This window comes from Clarias gariepinus, chromosome 26 (assembly GCF_024256425.1).
Source record: "Clarias gariepinus isolate MV-2021 ecotype Netherlands chromosome 26, CGAR_prim_01v2, whole genome shotgun sequence".
Classification (NCBI taxonomy): domain Eukaryota; kingdom Metazoa; phylum Chordata; class Actinopteri; order Siluriformes; family Clariidae; genus Clarias; species Clarias gariepinus.
Genome location: NC_071125.1, coordinates 9,681,571 through 9,701,409, shown reverse-complemented (window position 1 = coordinate 9,701,409; position 19,839 = coordinate 9,681,571). Strand labels below are relative to the sequence as shown.

Genomic DNA, 19,839 nt, shown 5'->3' with positions numbered 1-19,839 from the left:
TCAGAAAGAGAAAAGGAACTGGGGGGGTGGGCGGGGGGGCAAGAAAGTAAGGTGAAGGAGAAAGAAGAAAGAAAAGTCAAAGTGGGAGTTAAGTGGCCTTAAAACCAAAGAAGCTATTATCCCCTCCGTCTTATTCTCACCTTGGCTGGTGTATTCATTGATGGTATTGACCTAAAAAAAAAAAAGAATATAAGAAATTAAAGAAGAAAGAGAATATTAGATCAGTTCGCCAATGAATACGGGATGGTGTGACAGATATTTTTGATCACTGGATTATGGTGGAAAAAAAGTTGACTAAGAACTATAGGAGAGTTAATGAAGAAAAAACTTTTCTACATTTGGTTTCTTCCTTTACTTTTCTTCCTTTACCCCCCCCCCCCTTGCTTTTTTTCACCTGTTCTCACCTGCCTCTTTTGTTCATTCCTCTTTACTTTTAATCTCTCAGACCTTGCAGTCTTTATTTCCTCGGTTGCCTGATTCTGCCCGTGGAACTACTCTGTTTGACCGTGCCACAGGAGCCCCAGAGGGGGACAAGCTCAGACTGGACGCTTTTCCATTCCTTGGTTCAGGTGAGTGAGAAACACATAGGAAGAGAATAATATACGGTGCAGTATAGAGTGGGACAGAATAGATTTTTTTTTTATTACTGTGAACCTTGTATCATTAAGAATATACAACTAAAAATACATACAATTCATTAGGAATGTATACATAATGTTAATTAGACTGTTTACATCTCTAGTGTTTTATACAATATATTTTTCTCACAAAAATTACAGCTCTGGCTTTGGTTTAAATAATAATAATAATAATAATAATAATAATATAAAGTTAGAACAATAATAATAATAATAATAATAATAATAATAATAATATAAAGTTAGAACAATAATAATAATAATTATTATTATTATGATAATGATGATGATAATATTATTATTATTATTATTATTATTATTATTATAGTAGTGGTAGTAGTAGCATTTAAACCCAATGCTGAGTAGTGGCGAAAAGTACCAATATATCTGGGTTAATATACATATCTTATCATGTATATAAATTTACAATAAATCTTATGGAAATTAGAATTTTACAATTTGCATTCAAGTCTAATCTGCCTGATCACATTATTTTTACAGTAGTATTCTGTAAATACATTATAACTAAAATTAATAGAATATAGTTTTTGAACAGTTTTACTCAAGAATATTAAAATAAAATGCTTTTAAAGGTCAGACACCAAAGTACTATAAAATAATTATTAGTTAATTAGATAAGAAATCCAAATTGTTTGGGTCAAAATATATCGATCTTTATATCTTAACAATGTTCATTTTCTTTCAACAAACCAGTTAATTTATGTTTTAGGATAGGTAAGAATGAAAGAAAAAAAATAAATATAATGGATTAATAACAAAGGCCAAATTAAAATTTGCATTTAATAAGCATTATTAAATCAAGTTTGTGTTAAGTCTTCTGATGAAAGACATTTGCCTTTCCCTAATGCTCAGAGGTGAGTCGATCTGTGTGTCCGATCTCCTCCTTCTCCACCTCACAGAAGCTCTAATTTATATTTGATTAGATGAAAGATGCTGGACATCAAATACAAGATATTGATTGATACTGGATTTACATTTGATATACTGAATTAGAATTCTAGGTCGGGGACATTGGCTAAAATGTCACCCTGGACCATCTGTAGAATAAACTTGCTTTTCTTATATATTGTTTATAGGTCAAAAAAATAGACATATACAAATTCTAATTAAATGTCTGTTTTAATTAATAAAGCTTCTTATAAACGTAGTAGAACTTTTTTTATGCCATATCAAAGAAATGAAATGTAAGAGGTGGAGGGGTTTTTTCTTTTTTCTTTAAGCTGATGTCCTGATTGATCTCATAACCTGATGCGAAGTGTAAAAGAATGTCAATGGAGAAGTTGAAAGAAAAGCTACTACAAACCGCACCTCTCCTTTTAGCCTGTAACTTCATGCACAGTGTGGCTTGTGCAGTTTTTCTGATGTTCTATGAGATATGGGAATCATTTATGGAAGTACAAAAAATAAATATCTAAAATAAATATCTGCACTGGAAGAGGAGGTGCTGTTTTATGTTCCAGTCATTAAGGAGACTTGTATCTTGATTTGATCTGAGGCATTCGTTTGCCATGGTAATGTTAGTTTACATTTGCATTTTAGTAGACGCATTTGAATTTCAAAGGGGACGATTCAGCATAGAGGTCATCAAACTGTCAGTGGATGTACACTGCTTTGTCTCTAGTCCATATGCGCTTCAAAGTGTCGGTGCATCAGAATGTGTGTGTTGGTGTGGAGCACGTGTGTGTGTTTTTGTGTGTATGTGTACGTACCTATCCACCCTAACTTGCCCTCCCTTACTTTGTTTATCCTCAGGTCCTATTCCTTCCTCCTCCCCTTTTTAGCCTGATCTCACTCCCATGTGTCCTCCCTGTCCTAATCCCTTCCCAGGCAGGAAGGTCCTAATTGAGGGTGCAGGCTTCAGTTTGTGGCCTGTGGGCGTCCATTACTGTGTTTTCATAAGCAAGCGAGGCCTGCCTGACTGATTCAATATTCATGTGTCTGCAAGCTACTCCTGGCCCAGAACACAGAGAGACTCTAGCACTGTCAAATTAGGCCTGCATAGCAAATAACAGGAGAAAGAGAGAAAGAGAGAGAGAAGTGTGTGAGGATGAGCACAGTGTAAAGGAATAGAAAGCATGAGGAAAATGTGGAAGAAGGAAAATTGAAGGTTTGCAGATGTGAAGTAAATTATCCAACAAGTGTTTAACTTAATTCAGCCGTGTAGTTTTCAACGTGTTTATTTCGTATAGTGTGATTTAATAGTATCATGTAGTATCATATCATATAGAATTGTTAAGTTAAGTTTACTGCTTAAACCAATTGCTCATCTCTTTCCCCAACAGGAGCCCCCTGCTACTCCAAACCTCCGTCCATGTTGGGTCCTTACCCCCGTAACCCTGCGTTTGACTACTCTTGGGGCTTCAACCCGTATCTTCCCGGGGCCTTATCCCTCAACAACTGCCCTAAACTCCCACCAGGCTCAATCTACCCCTCACACTTCTATCCAAATCCGCTTCAGTCTGGCCTGGCACAGCTCCCTCATCCATTTTCCTCACTTCTGCCTCCTGGGGACACAGCGGGAACAGAGCGGGCTCAAACCGGAGGAGCCAACAGCTCAGTGGGTGGTCAGGCCCCACGATTTTGCATCCCGTCATACCCTGGTAGTTTACTGCATGGACGGACTGAGCTGGGTATTCTAGGTTCTGGCCTGAATGAGAGGGAGAGAGGAGAGAACGCTAACATTACAGGGGTTGGTGGTGGTGGACTTGGGGTGGGATTAGGATTAGGTTTGGGATCACTCGGGTTAGGGAGTGGAGGAGGCATCCAGAGTCCATCAGATCGGTGCGCTGGAATGAAACAGGATCCGGGGTCGGATTCGGAGTTGGAAATCACAGACCTGAGTGACTGTAGCTCGGAGAATGAGAACGAGCCAGACTTCCACGCGAGCCAAGGGAAGGAGAATAGGATGGGGGGCCGCCCTCACATTCCTGAAGCCAAGACCGCAGGTCTGGGGGGAACCTTACCTCAGCTCTCGTCTCTTCCTCCCTCTATATCCCCGCATCCTCTCAAAAGCCTGGTACCCCTGACTCCTCCACCACCGTCTCTTCCTACATCTCTTTCTCCTTCCCTCGTCCTGGTTGAGCGGCACAGAGAAACAGAGACTCTGAAACTTACTCATAGTTAAGATGCTTTGTTTAGATGCTGGTTATATTGAGCACTCTCTGCCTCTATCTCTTTGTCAATATACGATATATTCTCACCTTCTAAAAGTCCAATTTATTTTCAATTCTTTTCAATCCAACTGATTGTTATTTTTAGTTTTTGTAATTTTCTGTTGAACTGTTTTGACAATTCATTTAAAATCAGAAATGCCTTTTAAGTTGAACAAAAACCGTTTATAAATATTTGTGTCATGTTTAAGACACTGTCTTCATCTAAATATAGTAGTATCTAAATGCATTTGACTTGAAATAAAAAAATAATAATAATAACCTGTCATCTTTACCCAGAATCAGATCTAGTTCATGTGACAGATTACGTAGAATTGTCAAAAACTGCATTCTTTTTGCCCTGATTTTAATGTGGACATTACTAACTTAATTGTCAAAAAAATGGCTCTCAAATGTCATTCTCTTGAGATTGCTTGTAGATTCATTGTAAATGGGAATAGATCAAATTTGGCTCATAAACGTATAACGGGAATAACATTTATAAATGTTCACTTTTATATATTTCTAATCACTCTAAAGTCATTGTGGTGGAATATGAAATATGATCTTTTTTTCTTGCAGCAAATAGTAGTCATTATTTATTATTTCCTGTATTTATTCTCCTAAATTAATTTCACATGCACATTTTCATGTTGGGTAATTTGACTGCTGAAGGTAGTTCTCTGATCTAGGTGCATTGCCTAAATTCCACATGAATCTAACTATAATTGTTTAGCATTTGCATTGCACCACAATATTCGAGCAGCATAATGCAAAACTAATTTATGATCGTGAAAAATTGTGTAAAACGATTTGAATAGCAATTCCGCCGAGTTGCGATAGAGCACTTATTTGCATTCGTTTGCGCTGTGCTTGACAGCTTGAAACCATATAAGACACAGACATCTAGTGGTGAGATGGGATTTTTACATTGTATATGAATGTAATTTTGCTCATTTTTTTTTTTAAGAAATGATTTCTGCCCCCAAATATCTGTGAGATTTTATGAATTTGTTCCCTTGTACATTGTTCATGTTCATGCAGTGCTAGAATGTCTTATTTTAAATAGCTATAATATGTTTTTGTGCTATAGAAAGAAGAGATTGAGTAAGAAAGTGCTTAAAATCGCACCAATATATTTTATTATTGAATATAAAACATTTAATTTGTATTATTACTATTATATGAGATTGATGTACTGGTTGGATTTAATTCTGTATTTAAATGAAAATAGACACTGAGGACAACTATAGTTGTTTAAGGACTCAGAACTACTTAAAAATAATTCTTGTTTCCTGTGGTTTATATGTGAACAGAAATGAGAAGAAGAAAAAAACAGAAAAAATGTAAAACAATTTAACTCCCACTAGTTATATTCTTCAGTCATTTTTGCCAATATCTAAGAATGAGTCCATAGGGGAAGATTAGAATTCCACCGGTACTTTTTAATAGTTTATATTCACCAAGCGATAGTTTGCAGTAATGTTAGTAATATTGGGGTTTTGCACTTTTATTGGGACAAAAAAATATTTTGCCTAATGTTTATTTATATTGATATTCGCAGATAAGAACTTGAAATATGGTGACTAAACCTTTTGAATGTCGGTGCATTGAATGGCGGAAAAATGCTTCGTTTAAGCAAACCATGCAATATGTAAAAAAGGATAGACCATGAAGTCATTGCAAAAGTTTTCTTAGAAGACAAACTCAATGATATTTGCATAGTTTACACAAAATTAATTTGCCTAGTTACATTTCAAAATTTACATCGATGTATTATATGAAGCTACCAGTGTACATAGACTTTCCTTTGTATATTTGTGTGTACACATGAAAATGAAAAAAAAAGAGGCATTTTCTTCACAGTAAGGTTTATTTGTTGTTTGTATAATTGTAAAACTGAAAAAAAAGAATGGGAAGAAAACAGAGATTAAAAATATCTTTAAAAGCAATAAACATTATCCTGGAGGTGTGACTGAGATGTGATTGTGAGAGATTTCAGATTTGTCTTATGTACAGTTTAATATTGTATGAAATTGGGGAGAAGAAATAATACAGTTCAAGATTACCACCTGACAATACTTTGTATTTCTTTCATTCTGGAGTTGCTTAGAACATTATGACATACTTCAAGCTATCTGTTTAACATGTATGTTGGCCACACACAGGCAGGAGCTCTCCAAATACTACACCCCATCACGTCTCAGTGTTCGGAACAATTATGTTCATTGTGATGCCTCTAGTTACAGAGTGTAAATGTCACTTAATCAATATGCATATGAGACCTTTCAATTATTGAAAGCATTTGCACAACAGTTACCAGCTGTTCTTTGGTGAAACAGATTTTTGCTAACATTCATGTACAGATTCAGATGGCTTTTCATTCATCAATTCATTCAACTTCTATAGCGCTTATCCTGTACAGGGTGGCGGGGGTCCCTGAGACTTTGGGCATGAGGCAGGGTACACCCTGGACAGGGTGCCAATACATCTCCAGGCACATACATACACACACAATTTATGAATGCCAATTAACATACTATGTGTGTCGTTGAACTGTGTGAGGAAACTCCACCAGGCATGGGGAGAACATGCAAACTCCACTGACACGGACTCGTGGCAGGAATCGAACCCTTGACACTGGAGGTGCGCGACCATAGGGCTAACCATACCACCACCATGCTATGGCTATTATATTTTCAAAAGGAACAATGGTATGATCAATTACTATTATTCAAAATAGCAAGCTGCTTTAATATATAACCAATATATCACTACAGAGATTTCTAAAACCAAGAGGATGTTTAAGTGTATGAGATGCACCAATCAGCCATAACATTATGACCATTGACAGGTCAACTAAATAACATCACCAGCTATTAAAACAGCAAACTGGTGACAGGATCAAAGTCACCCAAGGCCCACCCATGCCCATCCTGTCCGATCTCCCACGAAAAACCAATAAAGCACAAATTGCGGAAAAAAAAGTCAATGCTGGCCACAAAAGAAAAGGCATCAGAACACCCAATGCTTAATCCAATCATCCAATGCACCATGAACTTCCATGCACAGAGCCCAGCGGCAAACAGCCCAAGACTGCTGACTGGGCCACCAAATTCTTTAGATCCTAATCCAATCCAGCGCCCATGGGATGCACAGGACAAACAACAGACAGCATGCGTAGGATCCTCTGCCACATCCCAGTGCCAGACACCACAGCACAACCCCAGAGGACATGCAGAGCCATGTCTCAAGGGCCAGAGCCATCCCCAGGGCACTAGGGGAACCCAAAAAAAGTGCGTTAAAGGCTTTAATGCTATGCATTCATATGCATACTGATCAGTGTGTGTGTGTGTGTGTGTGTGTGTGTGTGACAGACAGAGAGAGAGAGAGAGAGAGAGAGAGAGAGAGATTTTATCCAGCCTCATTCATATGAAACATCTTATTGTTGGTTAGCAACTTAAACATAGTAAAAAAAAACCTACACTAACCATCCCAAAATAAACACAGTAATACATTGTCAAAACTTTTTGCCACCCTCACATGGCAAAAAACTAGGTTGTCACATGATGATGTCTCATGTTTGTGTGAGTGTACTTAGCTTAGGCATGTTTGCATATTTTCAATTCCATCACTTCTATTTGCATAACATGGCCAACAGCACACACAGAAATCCACATGTACTGTATATTGTTCATATTAATCCCTCATGAGAAGAAGCGACAGCGGCTATTAAAACCTACTTGAGATGACATGAGGAAAAAAGAGACAAAACAAAAATGTGATTCCACTGAAATTGCTTTTATAAGTGATAAATAATTTCAAGATTTTATGACATAAAATAATTTCTTTCGGTAAGCTTAACATACTGTAATATAGGGAATGTGGTCATTTGTTTAATTGTGTTAAAACAATTCAGATAGGAAACATGCATCTGTTTTTACAGTGAGATATTTCCTATTTGGGAAGATCAGTCAGTACAATATTGTTACTTTCCTATGTGCTACTCATAGCAATCCTTGAAAACACTACTGTGTACGCTAAGCCAGTCAGTGTTTTATTTAATGTGTAAGCTAAGCCAGTCAGTGTAAGATTTTACATAATGATTTTTTCTTGAAGTGTTCAAGATATTGCTCTCATTTTCCCTGAAGCCTTTATCCTTCACAGTAAGAACTCCCCACTGTAGGAGTAAAAAATCGTCATTTAGAGTAGATTTGGTGCATCTCTAGGCAATGACTCTAAGAATGAGATGCTACATAGTATAAGAATCACATTGAGCTTTTCTGTCAGTTTCACACTACTTAGACAGTAAATTACATACTACTGTACTTGCCTGGTTTTACTGGAATTTACTGGCGCTTTAAAGATGTTCCTGCCTCGTGTCATATTTATATGACATCAACAATCTGTAGGCATTTATCATGACCTCCCCATTCATGCAATTTTGGGGTTCCTCAAGGGTCTGTTCTAGGCCTACTTTTTTATTCCACATTACTGATCTCTTAGAGCAGTTTTATTTCTTACCATGGTATAATTTTTCCAATTATTTCCTGATGCAACGGCTACACAGCTGTATGTTTCAACAAATCCAAATGACAGACACCAGCCTAAAAAGGTTTAGCAATATTGGATGCTGAGTAACTTCCCACTAATTAATTATGACATGACAAAATCTATTTGGCTAGAGCCAGCAAGCTTTCAAATTAAGCATGAGCTCTCGATGTCCTTTCAGTTGCATCATCCAGAACAGCCAAAGAACTTGTGTAACTATTGACTCCAGTCTTAAGCACATGTTAAGAAATGCTGTTGAGCAAAAATGCCTTTAGAAATAATAAAATTTAAACATTTCCTACAAAAAAATTATAAAGTTCAGTAGCTAAAAACAAATGAAATGAAATTCAGTATTTTGTAAAGCAACCTTTTGCTTTTTAATTATATTATATTCCATTATATTTTATAAAATTTTATAACAAAATTGGTTGATTAAAAAAATTATGTTTTTTTTTTGTTTGTTTGTTTGTTTCTCTTTTGTATAGCTAGACCTACCGGAGTCCCTGCTTGAACTCTGATCAAAATAAACAATTTTAAACTACTTTATGATCAGAACATACTTAATAATGTGTTTACTCTTAAACAGAACCAGACAAACTGCCAAATTTCTGATCAAACAGTGGACAGAATATTGCATACTTTAGCATTTATTACTGCTATAAAAGTATCATATTTTTAGAGCAAATATGGTTCAAATATAAGGTATTGTCATCCAAATTGAAAAGGAACACATCCAAAACATGGGATTTAATGCTGAATTGCATTACACCTTGTAGGACTTAAAAAGAAAAAAGGGCAATGAGTGCCCTCTACAGGCAGGATATCAAATCTGCAATGATATACAGAACATCTAACCCTGGTCCTGGAGTACTACTGTAGGTGCATCTGCCCTGCCTTACACCAATTCCAGGTTATCAGTGTGTGTGTGTGTGTGTGTGTGTGTGTGCGCGCGCACATGCATGTGCATGCTGTTGTGCCCATTGTTGCAGTTCTACTGTCACTTTAATAAACCTGGAGATGAATAAATGCATAAAGAACTACAAAGACAAAATGATGCACTTCATCCTGAAGCAAATTGTTCGTAAGTGAAGCAGACACCTGCTTGCTATTCACCATTTCTTTCATGATTAATTTCAATCTGCTCATTAAACTCATTGAAATGTTGGCTGAGGATGAATTATTGAATGCTCTTCTGGGAAAATGGACAGCTGTTAAGCCCTCAAGAGACATAGAAGACCAGCCAGGTCTGACCACACACGATAGTAATTCACACCACTGTCAGTTATTTTAATGCTCTTTGTTGCTGTGATCCATCATTGTCTTATATTTTAGTTTTTGTTTTTATTTGATATAAACAGGTTATTTATTTTCTATCCTCTTCTCTACTTCCATCACAGCTACATGTAGTTTTAAAACTGTCTTGTAATATTTAGTTACAAATATGAGTCATAAATCAATAGGAAAAGAAATAAATACAACAGCTCAATAATGCATTAAACAAATAGCTTAATTATACTTTAAATAGTTGGAGTCATAATAAATTAAACATAGTGATTATGGAGCTGCACTAGTTTGCACAAGTTCCACAGAACCTGTAATAGATATTACTGTGTGCTTTTGGGCGTCAACTCAATTCAATCCATTTCAACTTTATGACAATAGCAAGAAACCTTGAGAGGAAGCAGACTCAACAGGGATCCCATCCTCATTTGGGTGACATCAGATAGACCGTAGCAGGGACGTACTGTGTGCTATGAGGCTAAAAGTTTAGTCTAACAAGAAAATTAATAAATAATTAATAAATTAATATATAATCCACTTTCATTGGAGACTTGGGTACAAACCTGATTTGGAGTCAATTTGTATAAATATGCCTATCAAATAAAATTTATCATTTTTAAATATAGCTCAGCCAAACTGGTATAGTGAACTTGCAGCTAGGTTTTGCTTCTTCAGCTCCTGGTGAGAGCTTGTTTAAAATTGTCCATGGTACTGTATATTACAATGTAATGGCCATTGTGGGAAAGTCGTCCACCTTTAAGAGGCTTCTGTGTGTACATAAGGCCATTGTAATTAGATTAGATTTATAAACTCTTAATGAACAGATGTTTAAGGGAACCAAGTTGTTATGAAATCATGAAGTTCTATAAGATTTTTTCAATGTTAAAAAGTAATATATTTAGTGAAATGATAAAATGCTGCTACAGAAGAGATGTACCCAAATTTAAATACATTATTCAAACTTAGCAAAGATTGATGCATCCTAAACAAATACTGATATAGATCCTAATTTTAGCAGACTATTTGATTTTGTTGTTTTTTGTTGATTTTTTTTTTATTTTGCTTGAAAGCTTTAGACTAGTGCATGTGAACGTATGCATCAGTCATGAGATTCTCTGTTTATTTAAGTACGAGTTAAAAAACTGTGCAAAAGACACTGAATCTGGTTTGTTAACATACAGTCATTTTTAAAGCATATTACGGTAAGTACTTCTGATATCTTTTAATCATATATAGTCATGTTCAAAAGTTAGTACCCCTCTTTTAATTCTTTGTGTTGTTGTAAGCCTGAGGGTTGTGTTTGCCTAAAAGTAAGACCCATTATAATCAAATGATAGTGATGATGATCATGTTTACACAAAAACACATGGATTTAAAGGAGAGGGAATTAAGTTTTGAATATGACTCTATATGATTAGGAGATATCAATCATATCTGATATCTCCTAATCATATAGAGTCATATTCAAAAGTTAATTTTGAAGAGATGAATTATTAGTTTTGCAGGGTTGTTCCTGTAGCTTGACCTAAACACTACCTTACAAGCATAAACAAATTCATATCACATGCATGCACACAGCAGCAACTCTGCTGGTATAAAAAAAAATTTTTTTTTACAAAAACCATTAAAATATTTTAAAATATATGAAGTTCATGGCATGTTTTCACCATTTTTAAATGATTGTTTTCCATCACTATTAAAAGGAAAAAACAAATAGATGCTGCATCTGAGTTTTATGATAAAACCTGGGAGTTCAGCAAACTTTTGTAGAAAAAAATACAAAAACATACAAATAACAGTGCCTTTTGAAAAACATTGTACTGAAATATATAGAAATTATAGTAATTTGCTTACTTGGTTGAATTTTACTGATATGGCTAAAATTTCATATTTTTTAGTGTTTTTATCCCATAGTAATAAGGATAACAAAAAAATCTCATTGAATGTGTTTTGTAGTAGCATAGAGTGATGTATAATAATAAACATTGTAAAATGGTTATATATAACATATTACACAGTTCTTGTCCACTAAAAGTACTAATATTAATAGAGTACTAATATTAAGAGAGTACTAATATTAATAGAGTACTAATATTAAGAGAGTACTAATATTAAGAGAGTACTAATATTAAGGATAATAGTTCTGAAACATTTTACTGTTTGTATCACTCCACCTGTCGATATTACTTATAGCAATAGTTTGTTACACTACAACCACTATTCCACTTGCTCAGGGATGGCAGTTAGTCTGTCTGTTAGCATGGTAACATACAAGGTTCCATCAAGTTGTGGTTTAATTTGGAATTATTTTTCAGTGACAGAGCAAACTAAATATATACCCATTCTGTGCCTGATTTGTTGGTTACCTGTTGTTAATTTAGTGTTTATATAACAGTTGTATAAAAGCAATATCACACTTTCAGTGTTACTTTTTTATTAAACATAAGCACAGCTGTGATTTTCTGCAGGACTTTGCATATAGCCAAATCACAGCTGTGCCAATATTTACTACAATATCACTGAGCGATATTACTTAAAATTAGCAATTAGTTTGCTTGTTCATACCGTTTTGCAAAACTGGACGAACAGTTAAGGGTTGTTTAAAAAAAACAAAACTTGTTTTTATTTTCTACTATTTAAATTGTAACGGAGTCCTCAGATTCCTGTTTTTAACTGACAGTAGTGGAACCCAATGTACTCTTTGTCGATTGTAGCTCGTCCACCTTAATGTTCTGAGTGGGGTTGACTTACAAATAAATTAGCTGACAGACAAAAAGACCCCGTCAAGATCTAACTGGGAGCTTTTATATGATTGTCTCTTTATTTGTCTCCATTTTTTTTAATTAAAATAGCTTAACTACATTAGTAGCTGTAGCCATGGCACCACATGGTGTACAAGATTCAACATACAACGATTGACTGTTGATAACTTAAAACCTATATAGCTAACATAGATAATAATTTAAGAGAACGATGATGATATTGATGATGATGATGATGATGATGATGATGATGATAACGATGACCAACATACATCACAAGTTACTGTCAGTAGGCAGCTAGAACTCTGCAGTGGACTAGTGCTGTGTACTGAGATCTTTTTCTGTTCACACAGTGTAGAAAGTTATAGTTGTTAAAGATATCATGGCAACTTGAACCAGCCTTACTATTCTCCTCTGAGCTCTTCAATCAACAAGTCACTTAGAGTAATAAAAGTACAGATCAATGTTTTTCTTTCTCTCTCTCTGTTTCTGTATGAACGAGCAGACTAGCTAACTTTGGCAATATTTCTTATTGCTGTTGTAGTGAATGGTGGAACAACTATCATTGAATGTTGTGCAGGAAATCACAGCTGTGCCTATATTCTTTTATTTCTTTTCTCTCTCTCTCTCTCTCTTTCCTTTTTTCTTCCTTCCTTTTACTTCTCTGTGTAAACTGCAGACTGCTGTGCATGTGTGTGTGGAAATCTTAGGAAATCACCAGTTTCTGAAATACCTCAGGTCAAGCACTAACAACACCACCACTGTCGAAATCAATAAAATTAAATGTTTTTCCTCATAATGGTGCTTCAGTGCAAACTTTACATGACCCTCATGACCTGTTTCTTTGACTTTAGTTGCATAAATTATAAATTCCCCTGTAACCATGCAGCATGTGGAAACGAGAATGGCTACTGTTTGCTATGTAATGTGCGTATGTATGCTGTAGGGTTATGTCTGTGTGCTTGTTACGCCTGTGCTGGCTAACCTGGGTGAAGGGAACACATTTATTGTAACACACATAGGAACCAAAAGGCCAACGGTGATTTCAGACTCAAGGCTGATAACAAACAGGAAGCGACGGAATGCGGAGAGTTTAAGTTACTAAAACACAACGCAAACCGTTTAAACGTGCAGAAATACAACCTGAAATACATGTTACGTGTAAGGGTTGAATAAATGCCTGCGCGTTTGCAATGACAGTCGATCTCCAGGTTTAAACACGTATTATGTGGCTAGCTATCGTCAGGCTCCTTCCACTTCCGTGTACACTCCGTTTCCCCTCAGCGACCTCCTCCAACTTTTGAACAGGACATTTTAATTGGCGTCCGTCATTTTTTGCGCACCGGTTTTAAGGTAAGTTTATTGAAAAGCGCTTATTAGTATTGTATGATGATAATTTAAGCTGGTTACATTTTTTCTCTCTTCGTCCGCGTTATTGTGTTTGCTCAAAATATCTTAGTTACTCGAGCGCTTTAGCCTGCCTGCGACTAGCCCGAGGAATGTTTGGCTACAGTGTAGAGTCGGGGGAAAGAAATGTATATAGTTCTGTCTTTTAACTTCAAACACAATGTAACAATGTAACATGGATAGATACAGTGGAATAAAGTGCCATTTCTGGGTTAACGCGCTGAACTTGAAAAATGCAAAAAGAAGAATAAATATATGAACAGCTGTGATATGCTAAAATATATACACTTAAATACTGTTATCCTGCATGAACTGCACACACACCAGTCTTTTCTTCGAGTTCTGTGCTTAGCCTATGCTTTACACACATTTTCATCTTATTTATTCACATGATCCAGCCACCAAGTCATCATCAAAAGTAGCATGCTTCTGCATTTTTTTTTTCAGGGCTCATTAATAAACTCACTTCATCTTTTATTTCCCACAAACCTCACTCAAGTCTCACAAACTGTGCAAGTCATATTTAGGACGACTATGAGAGCAGGTCTGAAAACTAATCTGGTGTCAGTGTTTAGTTTTTTTTTTTTTAACACAAACAAGAAGGAGGGGGGGTGTTCACACAAAGAACCAGTGACATTGCTACTGGATTAAATATGAAGCCGATTGTTTGGATGGTGATAATCTAAAAAAAAAAAGTCAGTCTTTTGGTAAAATGCTTTACCTCTGTCCACAAGTCAGACACAAGCATTTTACATATTGGATCCATTTCAAATACTGTGCCTAAGTTATGTGGCCAAATACAATCTATTTGGATGATATTGATTTTGAGTTCTTTGCAAATACACACCGACCTTCTGCAAGCTTTCAGTATCTGATTTAACTGCAGCTTTTTCCTCATCGTTCAACATTGTCAGGTTATTTGTACAAGCAATGAAAGGCTTATTCACTGTTTTAGTTCACATAAAGCACTGTTGTGTTACAGTGTAGTAAGTTCTGAAACTCTGGAAAATGTGACATGTCTAAGAGGTTAGCAGTGACTGTCGGCAAAAGGGAGTAAACCTGGTCAGGGGGAAGCTTGATGTCGTCTGCGTTAATATAGAAACTGTTTTGCATTCAGTATGTAGGTTTAAAATAGTTTGAGTGTATAAGGTCACTAGAGATATTAGAGGAGGTGCTCCTTAAACATTAATTGGGTGGATTGGAGCTGAAGCATGAGAACAGAAGATGCTGTCACTTCCTTTTCCTGTACCAACACTTTTTTTTTCTTTTTCTTTCTCCCTTCCCCCATCTTCTGTCTGTGCCTCAGACACACATATATACACACATGCATGCTCAGGGGCAAGCATAGGCTTGCTGTCCCTAAAACTAACTAGTCCTGGTGTCAGTAGGAATGTGTAGTTTTTTCATTATATTTTAAACAGGTTGATCTGGTTTAGAGGTTCTGTTTAATAAATTAATGCTCTCTCTGTTGTTTTCTGAAACGATTTGCACCATAATCAAAACTTTTAAATTATTCAAATTTGTCAGATGTTTAATTTTAAAGTACTTTGAAGTGAAAGTAAGACTTAAAGTTGCATAAGTTATTTTATTTTTTGTTTAGGCCAAACTAGTTTTGTTTCGAGTTTGCTTTTCCGGAATGTTTCTTCACCAGTTCTTTAAAATGCATTGTGTTGATTATCAGTACAAGGGGAGACCGTGAATTCCTCAAGCTCAAGAGAGTCTGTTTTAATCACTGCTGCATAGCGATATCCAGCTGTTCATGTTCGAGCCAGGGAAGACGAGGAAGAGCTCAAATCATGCCCGAGACAAACAATAAATCATTAGAGGACTAGCTGTACATACTAAAACGGTCTTCCCCAAGTAATCTGAGCCAAATAATGACACAGGAATGCAAAAGAAAAAAGAAAAAAAAAAGCAGGATACAAACCATACAAACAGCTACACATCAGTGGTATTTGGTTTTCATTGCCATTTCTGTAGAATCATTAGTGGGTTGTATTACTAGATACACACTTGTAATTGCGGTTCTGGAGTAAAAAGGCTCATTATTAGACTGGGAGAAAATCGATTCAGTTATGTAGTGCTTTTTTGTGTGAGTGATCTTTAACATATTGTCACACTGACTCCAAAATAGATTTTTGTTAATAGTTTTTTTTTTATTAATATACGTTTGCATTTGAGGTGATAAAATGTTGCTGTTCCTCTATAATCCTATAGGTGGCACTATAAATATTCACACATTGGTAGGGTGTAAATCATCCCCTGTGGTAGGAACAACTTATTTGCTAAGTTTGTTCATAATAGTAATAATTATATTGCATCACTATATTTATAAAATTATGATACTAACAGAATCTCAATACAAATCGAATCGACACCTTTGATCATGATAATATCGGATTCTTGGTGATTCCCATCTCATGATCTTCTTTGTCTATTTAATGCTGCACTTCGCTTTATGAAGCATCTTTCAACATAATTGATGTATTTAATGAGCTAGGTGTTAGCTATAAATTTTAATTTTTGCTAGAAACCTAGCTAGGAATGGTATGTCACATCAGTCTTAAGAACAATGATTAAAAAGCAGTATAAATTTGGGAATTCTGCCGAGACTTTGTACGACAATGCACAATATTTCATAACACATGAATAATTTAAGCCTTAATGGTTGTTTTAATGCTTGGGGCATGACACATTCCTTTTTTTCTGCAAATGATTAGGGAGAAAATAGGTCAAGGGAACTTGCATATCTGGATTTGAGGTAGAAACGTTTCAAATAAATCGCACAAAGAGTCCATTGAATGTTTTCCGTTAGACTACTGTATTGTTGCTATTTTAAAGCAAGCAGAATGATTCATGCTTATTAAGAATTAAAGTGGCTAAGCAGCTTCAGAGTACTTCCACTGTACTCAAATGGGACATGATGTAATGCTTTTAAAACACCCTGCTTTCCACTATCTGGCTGGAAGGTGTGTCGCGAGCCAGCTCTTGAGTGAACGTCTCACAATCTTTCTTGCCATGTGATCCACATATCCATGTATAACCAAATATCATTGGTCCCGCATCATCGTGCAGGAGAGCAGACAGTGCAGGGGCGCTGTACATGGGATTACAGATATCAGAGTAGTGTGAAAAAGCAAATAATGTATGCCTATATACAATAAATATTCAAAAGTATATTGTAGGTAACTGCGTAGAACTCGGTAAGTACAGAGAACAGTAGGAAAGGGATCAGTGTAAACCAGATGGAAGCATTGTGCAGAGCTACACACACAAGCCTTTGGGCATATTCACTGGAAAAACACTGCAACAAAACACATACCATGTGAACTGGGTGGAGGTGCAGGTCTGCGTGGCAGAAAGCAGGTATGTGCTCTGTAAAAGGGCCCTGTGTTTGAAGGCAAGGAAATTACTCCTGTTTCAGAGAGTGAAGAGGGAGCTGCAGTCAGACTTAATATGTGCATTTGACTCTGAAAGGCTCTCGGTTGCTTCGTATCTCCGTGACTCATTTGGCCCTCTACGTAGACAGAGAATGAAAAGCATTGGGCATTCATGGACTTTTAAGGATTGCCTTTTCTGTACATAAGTGGTGTGGAGTGTCCCCCCCCCCCCCAAACAACTGTTTGTAATCACCCTGAGAAATCCTCAGTGAGTTGTTTGGAAATATTTAGGGGTTTTGTAGTAATTACCTCTGTTTCTGTGCACCAGAAGGACGAGGTAAATAAAAAGTAGGCTGAATAAGTCAGTAAGCGAAAGCAGACACTTAGAAACACCACCACCAATATAGTGTTAATTTTCTTAATGTTGAGGAAAGTTGGACAAACTTTAACAGAGGATTTTCTCATAAGTGTTGTAATGCTTTGTTTCTGTAACTGCATCGTGTAGTCTGTTAAAAACAAATTGAAAGGCCTATTAGGTTTAGCATAGACAGTAATGATAGTGAATGAAATTAGTGAAGCTGAGGAATTGAATGAGAAGTAATTGCACTGGGAGTGTTGGTCTGTTATATTTCTTGGCCTTTATTCAATGTCCTTTTTAAGTGTTTCCTTTTTTGTTTTCTTTGGTCTGTTTTTTTTTTTTTTTGGTCCCTTAAACCGGCGTGAGAAAAGTGATATATTCTAGTTTTTAATCACCTGTTAAAGATTAAAAGAAATGTAATAATACTGGTAATGTGACATGAAATAAAGAAATGTGGTTAAAGCAAGTGTGTCATGCCTGAGGAAAAAGGTGACTCTAGGATTATGTAATTAACAGTTATAGACACACCCCAAAGGCCTTTCCGTTCACTACTATCTGTAGTGTTAAAAAGGCAAGTGTGGTTATAACACTGTTGTAAACTGTTAGATCTGCTCAGGATTTTGATGCGGCCACAAAACATGAGTTTATGTCGTAATAGTAATAACAACATGACTGCTGTCACCACCACCATCACCGCCACCACTACTACCACTCCCACCACTCCCACCACCAACAATGGTACTAGTACATAAAACATTTTAATGCCACTAAAACATTTAAAAAATTTTATATATATATATCTCCCCCCATATTCCTATATTTCTATATTTTGCAATATTTTTTATTATGCCCTTATTTGTACAGTTTGTTTATTTTACTAGTTACATTTATTTTCTTTTGTATTTCATTTCTTTTTATTAATATTTATTCCTTATGTATAGTTTTTATTTTCTTTTTAAGGTCACCGGCAGTCGTACAAGCATTTCACTGCATATCGTACTTTGTATGACTGTGACAAATAAAATTTGAATTTGAATTTAAACATACTGATCTTCCAAGAAGCAGAGATAAACTTAATGTTTTTATACCGTTCTCATTTAGCCGGCTAGCCATATAAATTTTGATTTTTATTTGTTGCTTATAATTTAATCTCATCTTGCATAAAATATCTAGATTATACATTTTTTAAATGATTTATAAGAAAGCAATAGTTAATGAGCTACCTGAGTTACAGTGACGAGTGGGTTCATGTAAATGTTTGTGGTTTAAAGGTACAGATGTCATGTTCATATGGAATGCCATTGTAGTCACAATTAAATAAGTACATTAGAGTATGATATAAATAATAAAATGAGCAAATGCGTCAATTAATGTTTAAGTCAATAAATAATGAATACAAGAACTCATAATTGTGTTCTTGGACAAAATGATTTGGACAAAATCTTATATGACAGTACTAATTAAATCACATATATCACTGTATATTATGTTTTAGTTTTTTTCCCTAAAACTGATTAAAAGAATATCTAGTCAAAATAGTTGCATGCCTTCATGACTGGTTTGTGGCATTCCTTACATGTACCTTGTTATTTTGTGGTCTGTGTCTGATTTGTTATACTCAGACCACATCCAAACAGCAGAAATATGTCTCCCTTTTTAGGCACAAGTTTCTTATCTTTTAAGCTGCTTTCACACTAAGCATGATTGATTTGTACCATGCACGGGAACGAAAACTTCCCCCCCTTCCCACTCCCCCAACGACCAGCATTCACGTTTTTATTATTGTGCAAACTCTGGTACCACTTGCGTACTTGCACTGAGATGGCAGTATACCCCCCGAGTTGTATTGCAAGCCAACTATAAACCTAAAGAGAAGTAAAGAACAAGGATGTCAACTTTTTGCTATGCCTCATATTATTTATGTTGAAAAAAAAAATGTCAAGAGCATTGCTCTCGCATGCCTCTCTATTTTATCAGCTTTTGCTATGTAGGTCAGAGGATGAGATTGGCGAGTGCACACAGAGATTTTGGGGAAGACAGATGGCGCTGATGACGTCGTGTACTAAACAGCGATCCACCTCTGTGTTTAGGTTCTGTTGGCTGTCACACTGGTACACTGATCCTGACGTGCTGAGCTTTGGGGTCAAGTGTGCCGGAATCAGTGCTTGGGCCCAGAGTGCGAAAGGTCCTTTAGTTGGACTGATGCCTGTTCCTCTCTGTCATGCACTTTCATTCTTGTTGTTTTTGTTATAGCACACCACTGGAAACTTCTAGCTTTGACTTTAGTGATGC

At 35.9% G+C, this 19,839-nt stretch overlaps 2 protein-coding genes across 4 annotated transcripts in view; both read left to right on the top strand.

Moving 5' to 3' along the window:
* erfl1 (Ets2 repressor factor like 1) overlaps positions 1 to 3,895 on the top strand; it is a 44,426-nt gene extending 40,531 nt beyond the window's left edge. The window contains exons 6-7 of the mRNA XM_053488217.1: positions 446 to 569; positions 2,942 to 3,895. Of these exons, the coding sequence (XP_053344192.1) occupies positions 446 to 569; positions 2,942 to 3,783 (966 nt within the window). The 3' untranslated portion in view covers positions 3,784 to 3,895. The remainder of the gene's footprint in view (positions 1 to 445; positions 570 to 2,941) is intronic.
* A 9,552-nt stretch (positions 3,896 to 13,447) lies between these two features.
* arhgef1b (Rho guanine nucleotide exchange factor (GEF) 1b) overlaps positions 13,448 to 19,839 on the top strand; it is a 50,844-nt gene continuing 44,452 nt past the window's right edge. For all 3 annotated transcript variants that reach the window (XM_053487594.1, XM_053487595.1, XM_053487593.1), the window contains exon 1: positions 13,448 to 13,755. The gene's annotated coding sequence lies outside the window, so the exon portion shown is untranslated. The remainder of the gene's footprint in view (positions 13,756 to 19,839) is intronic.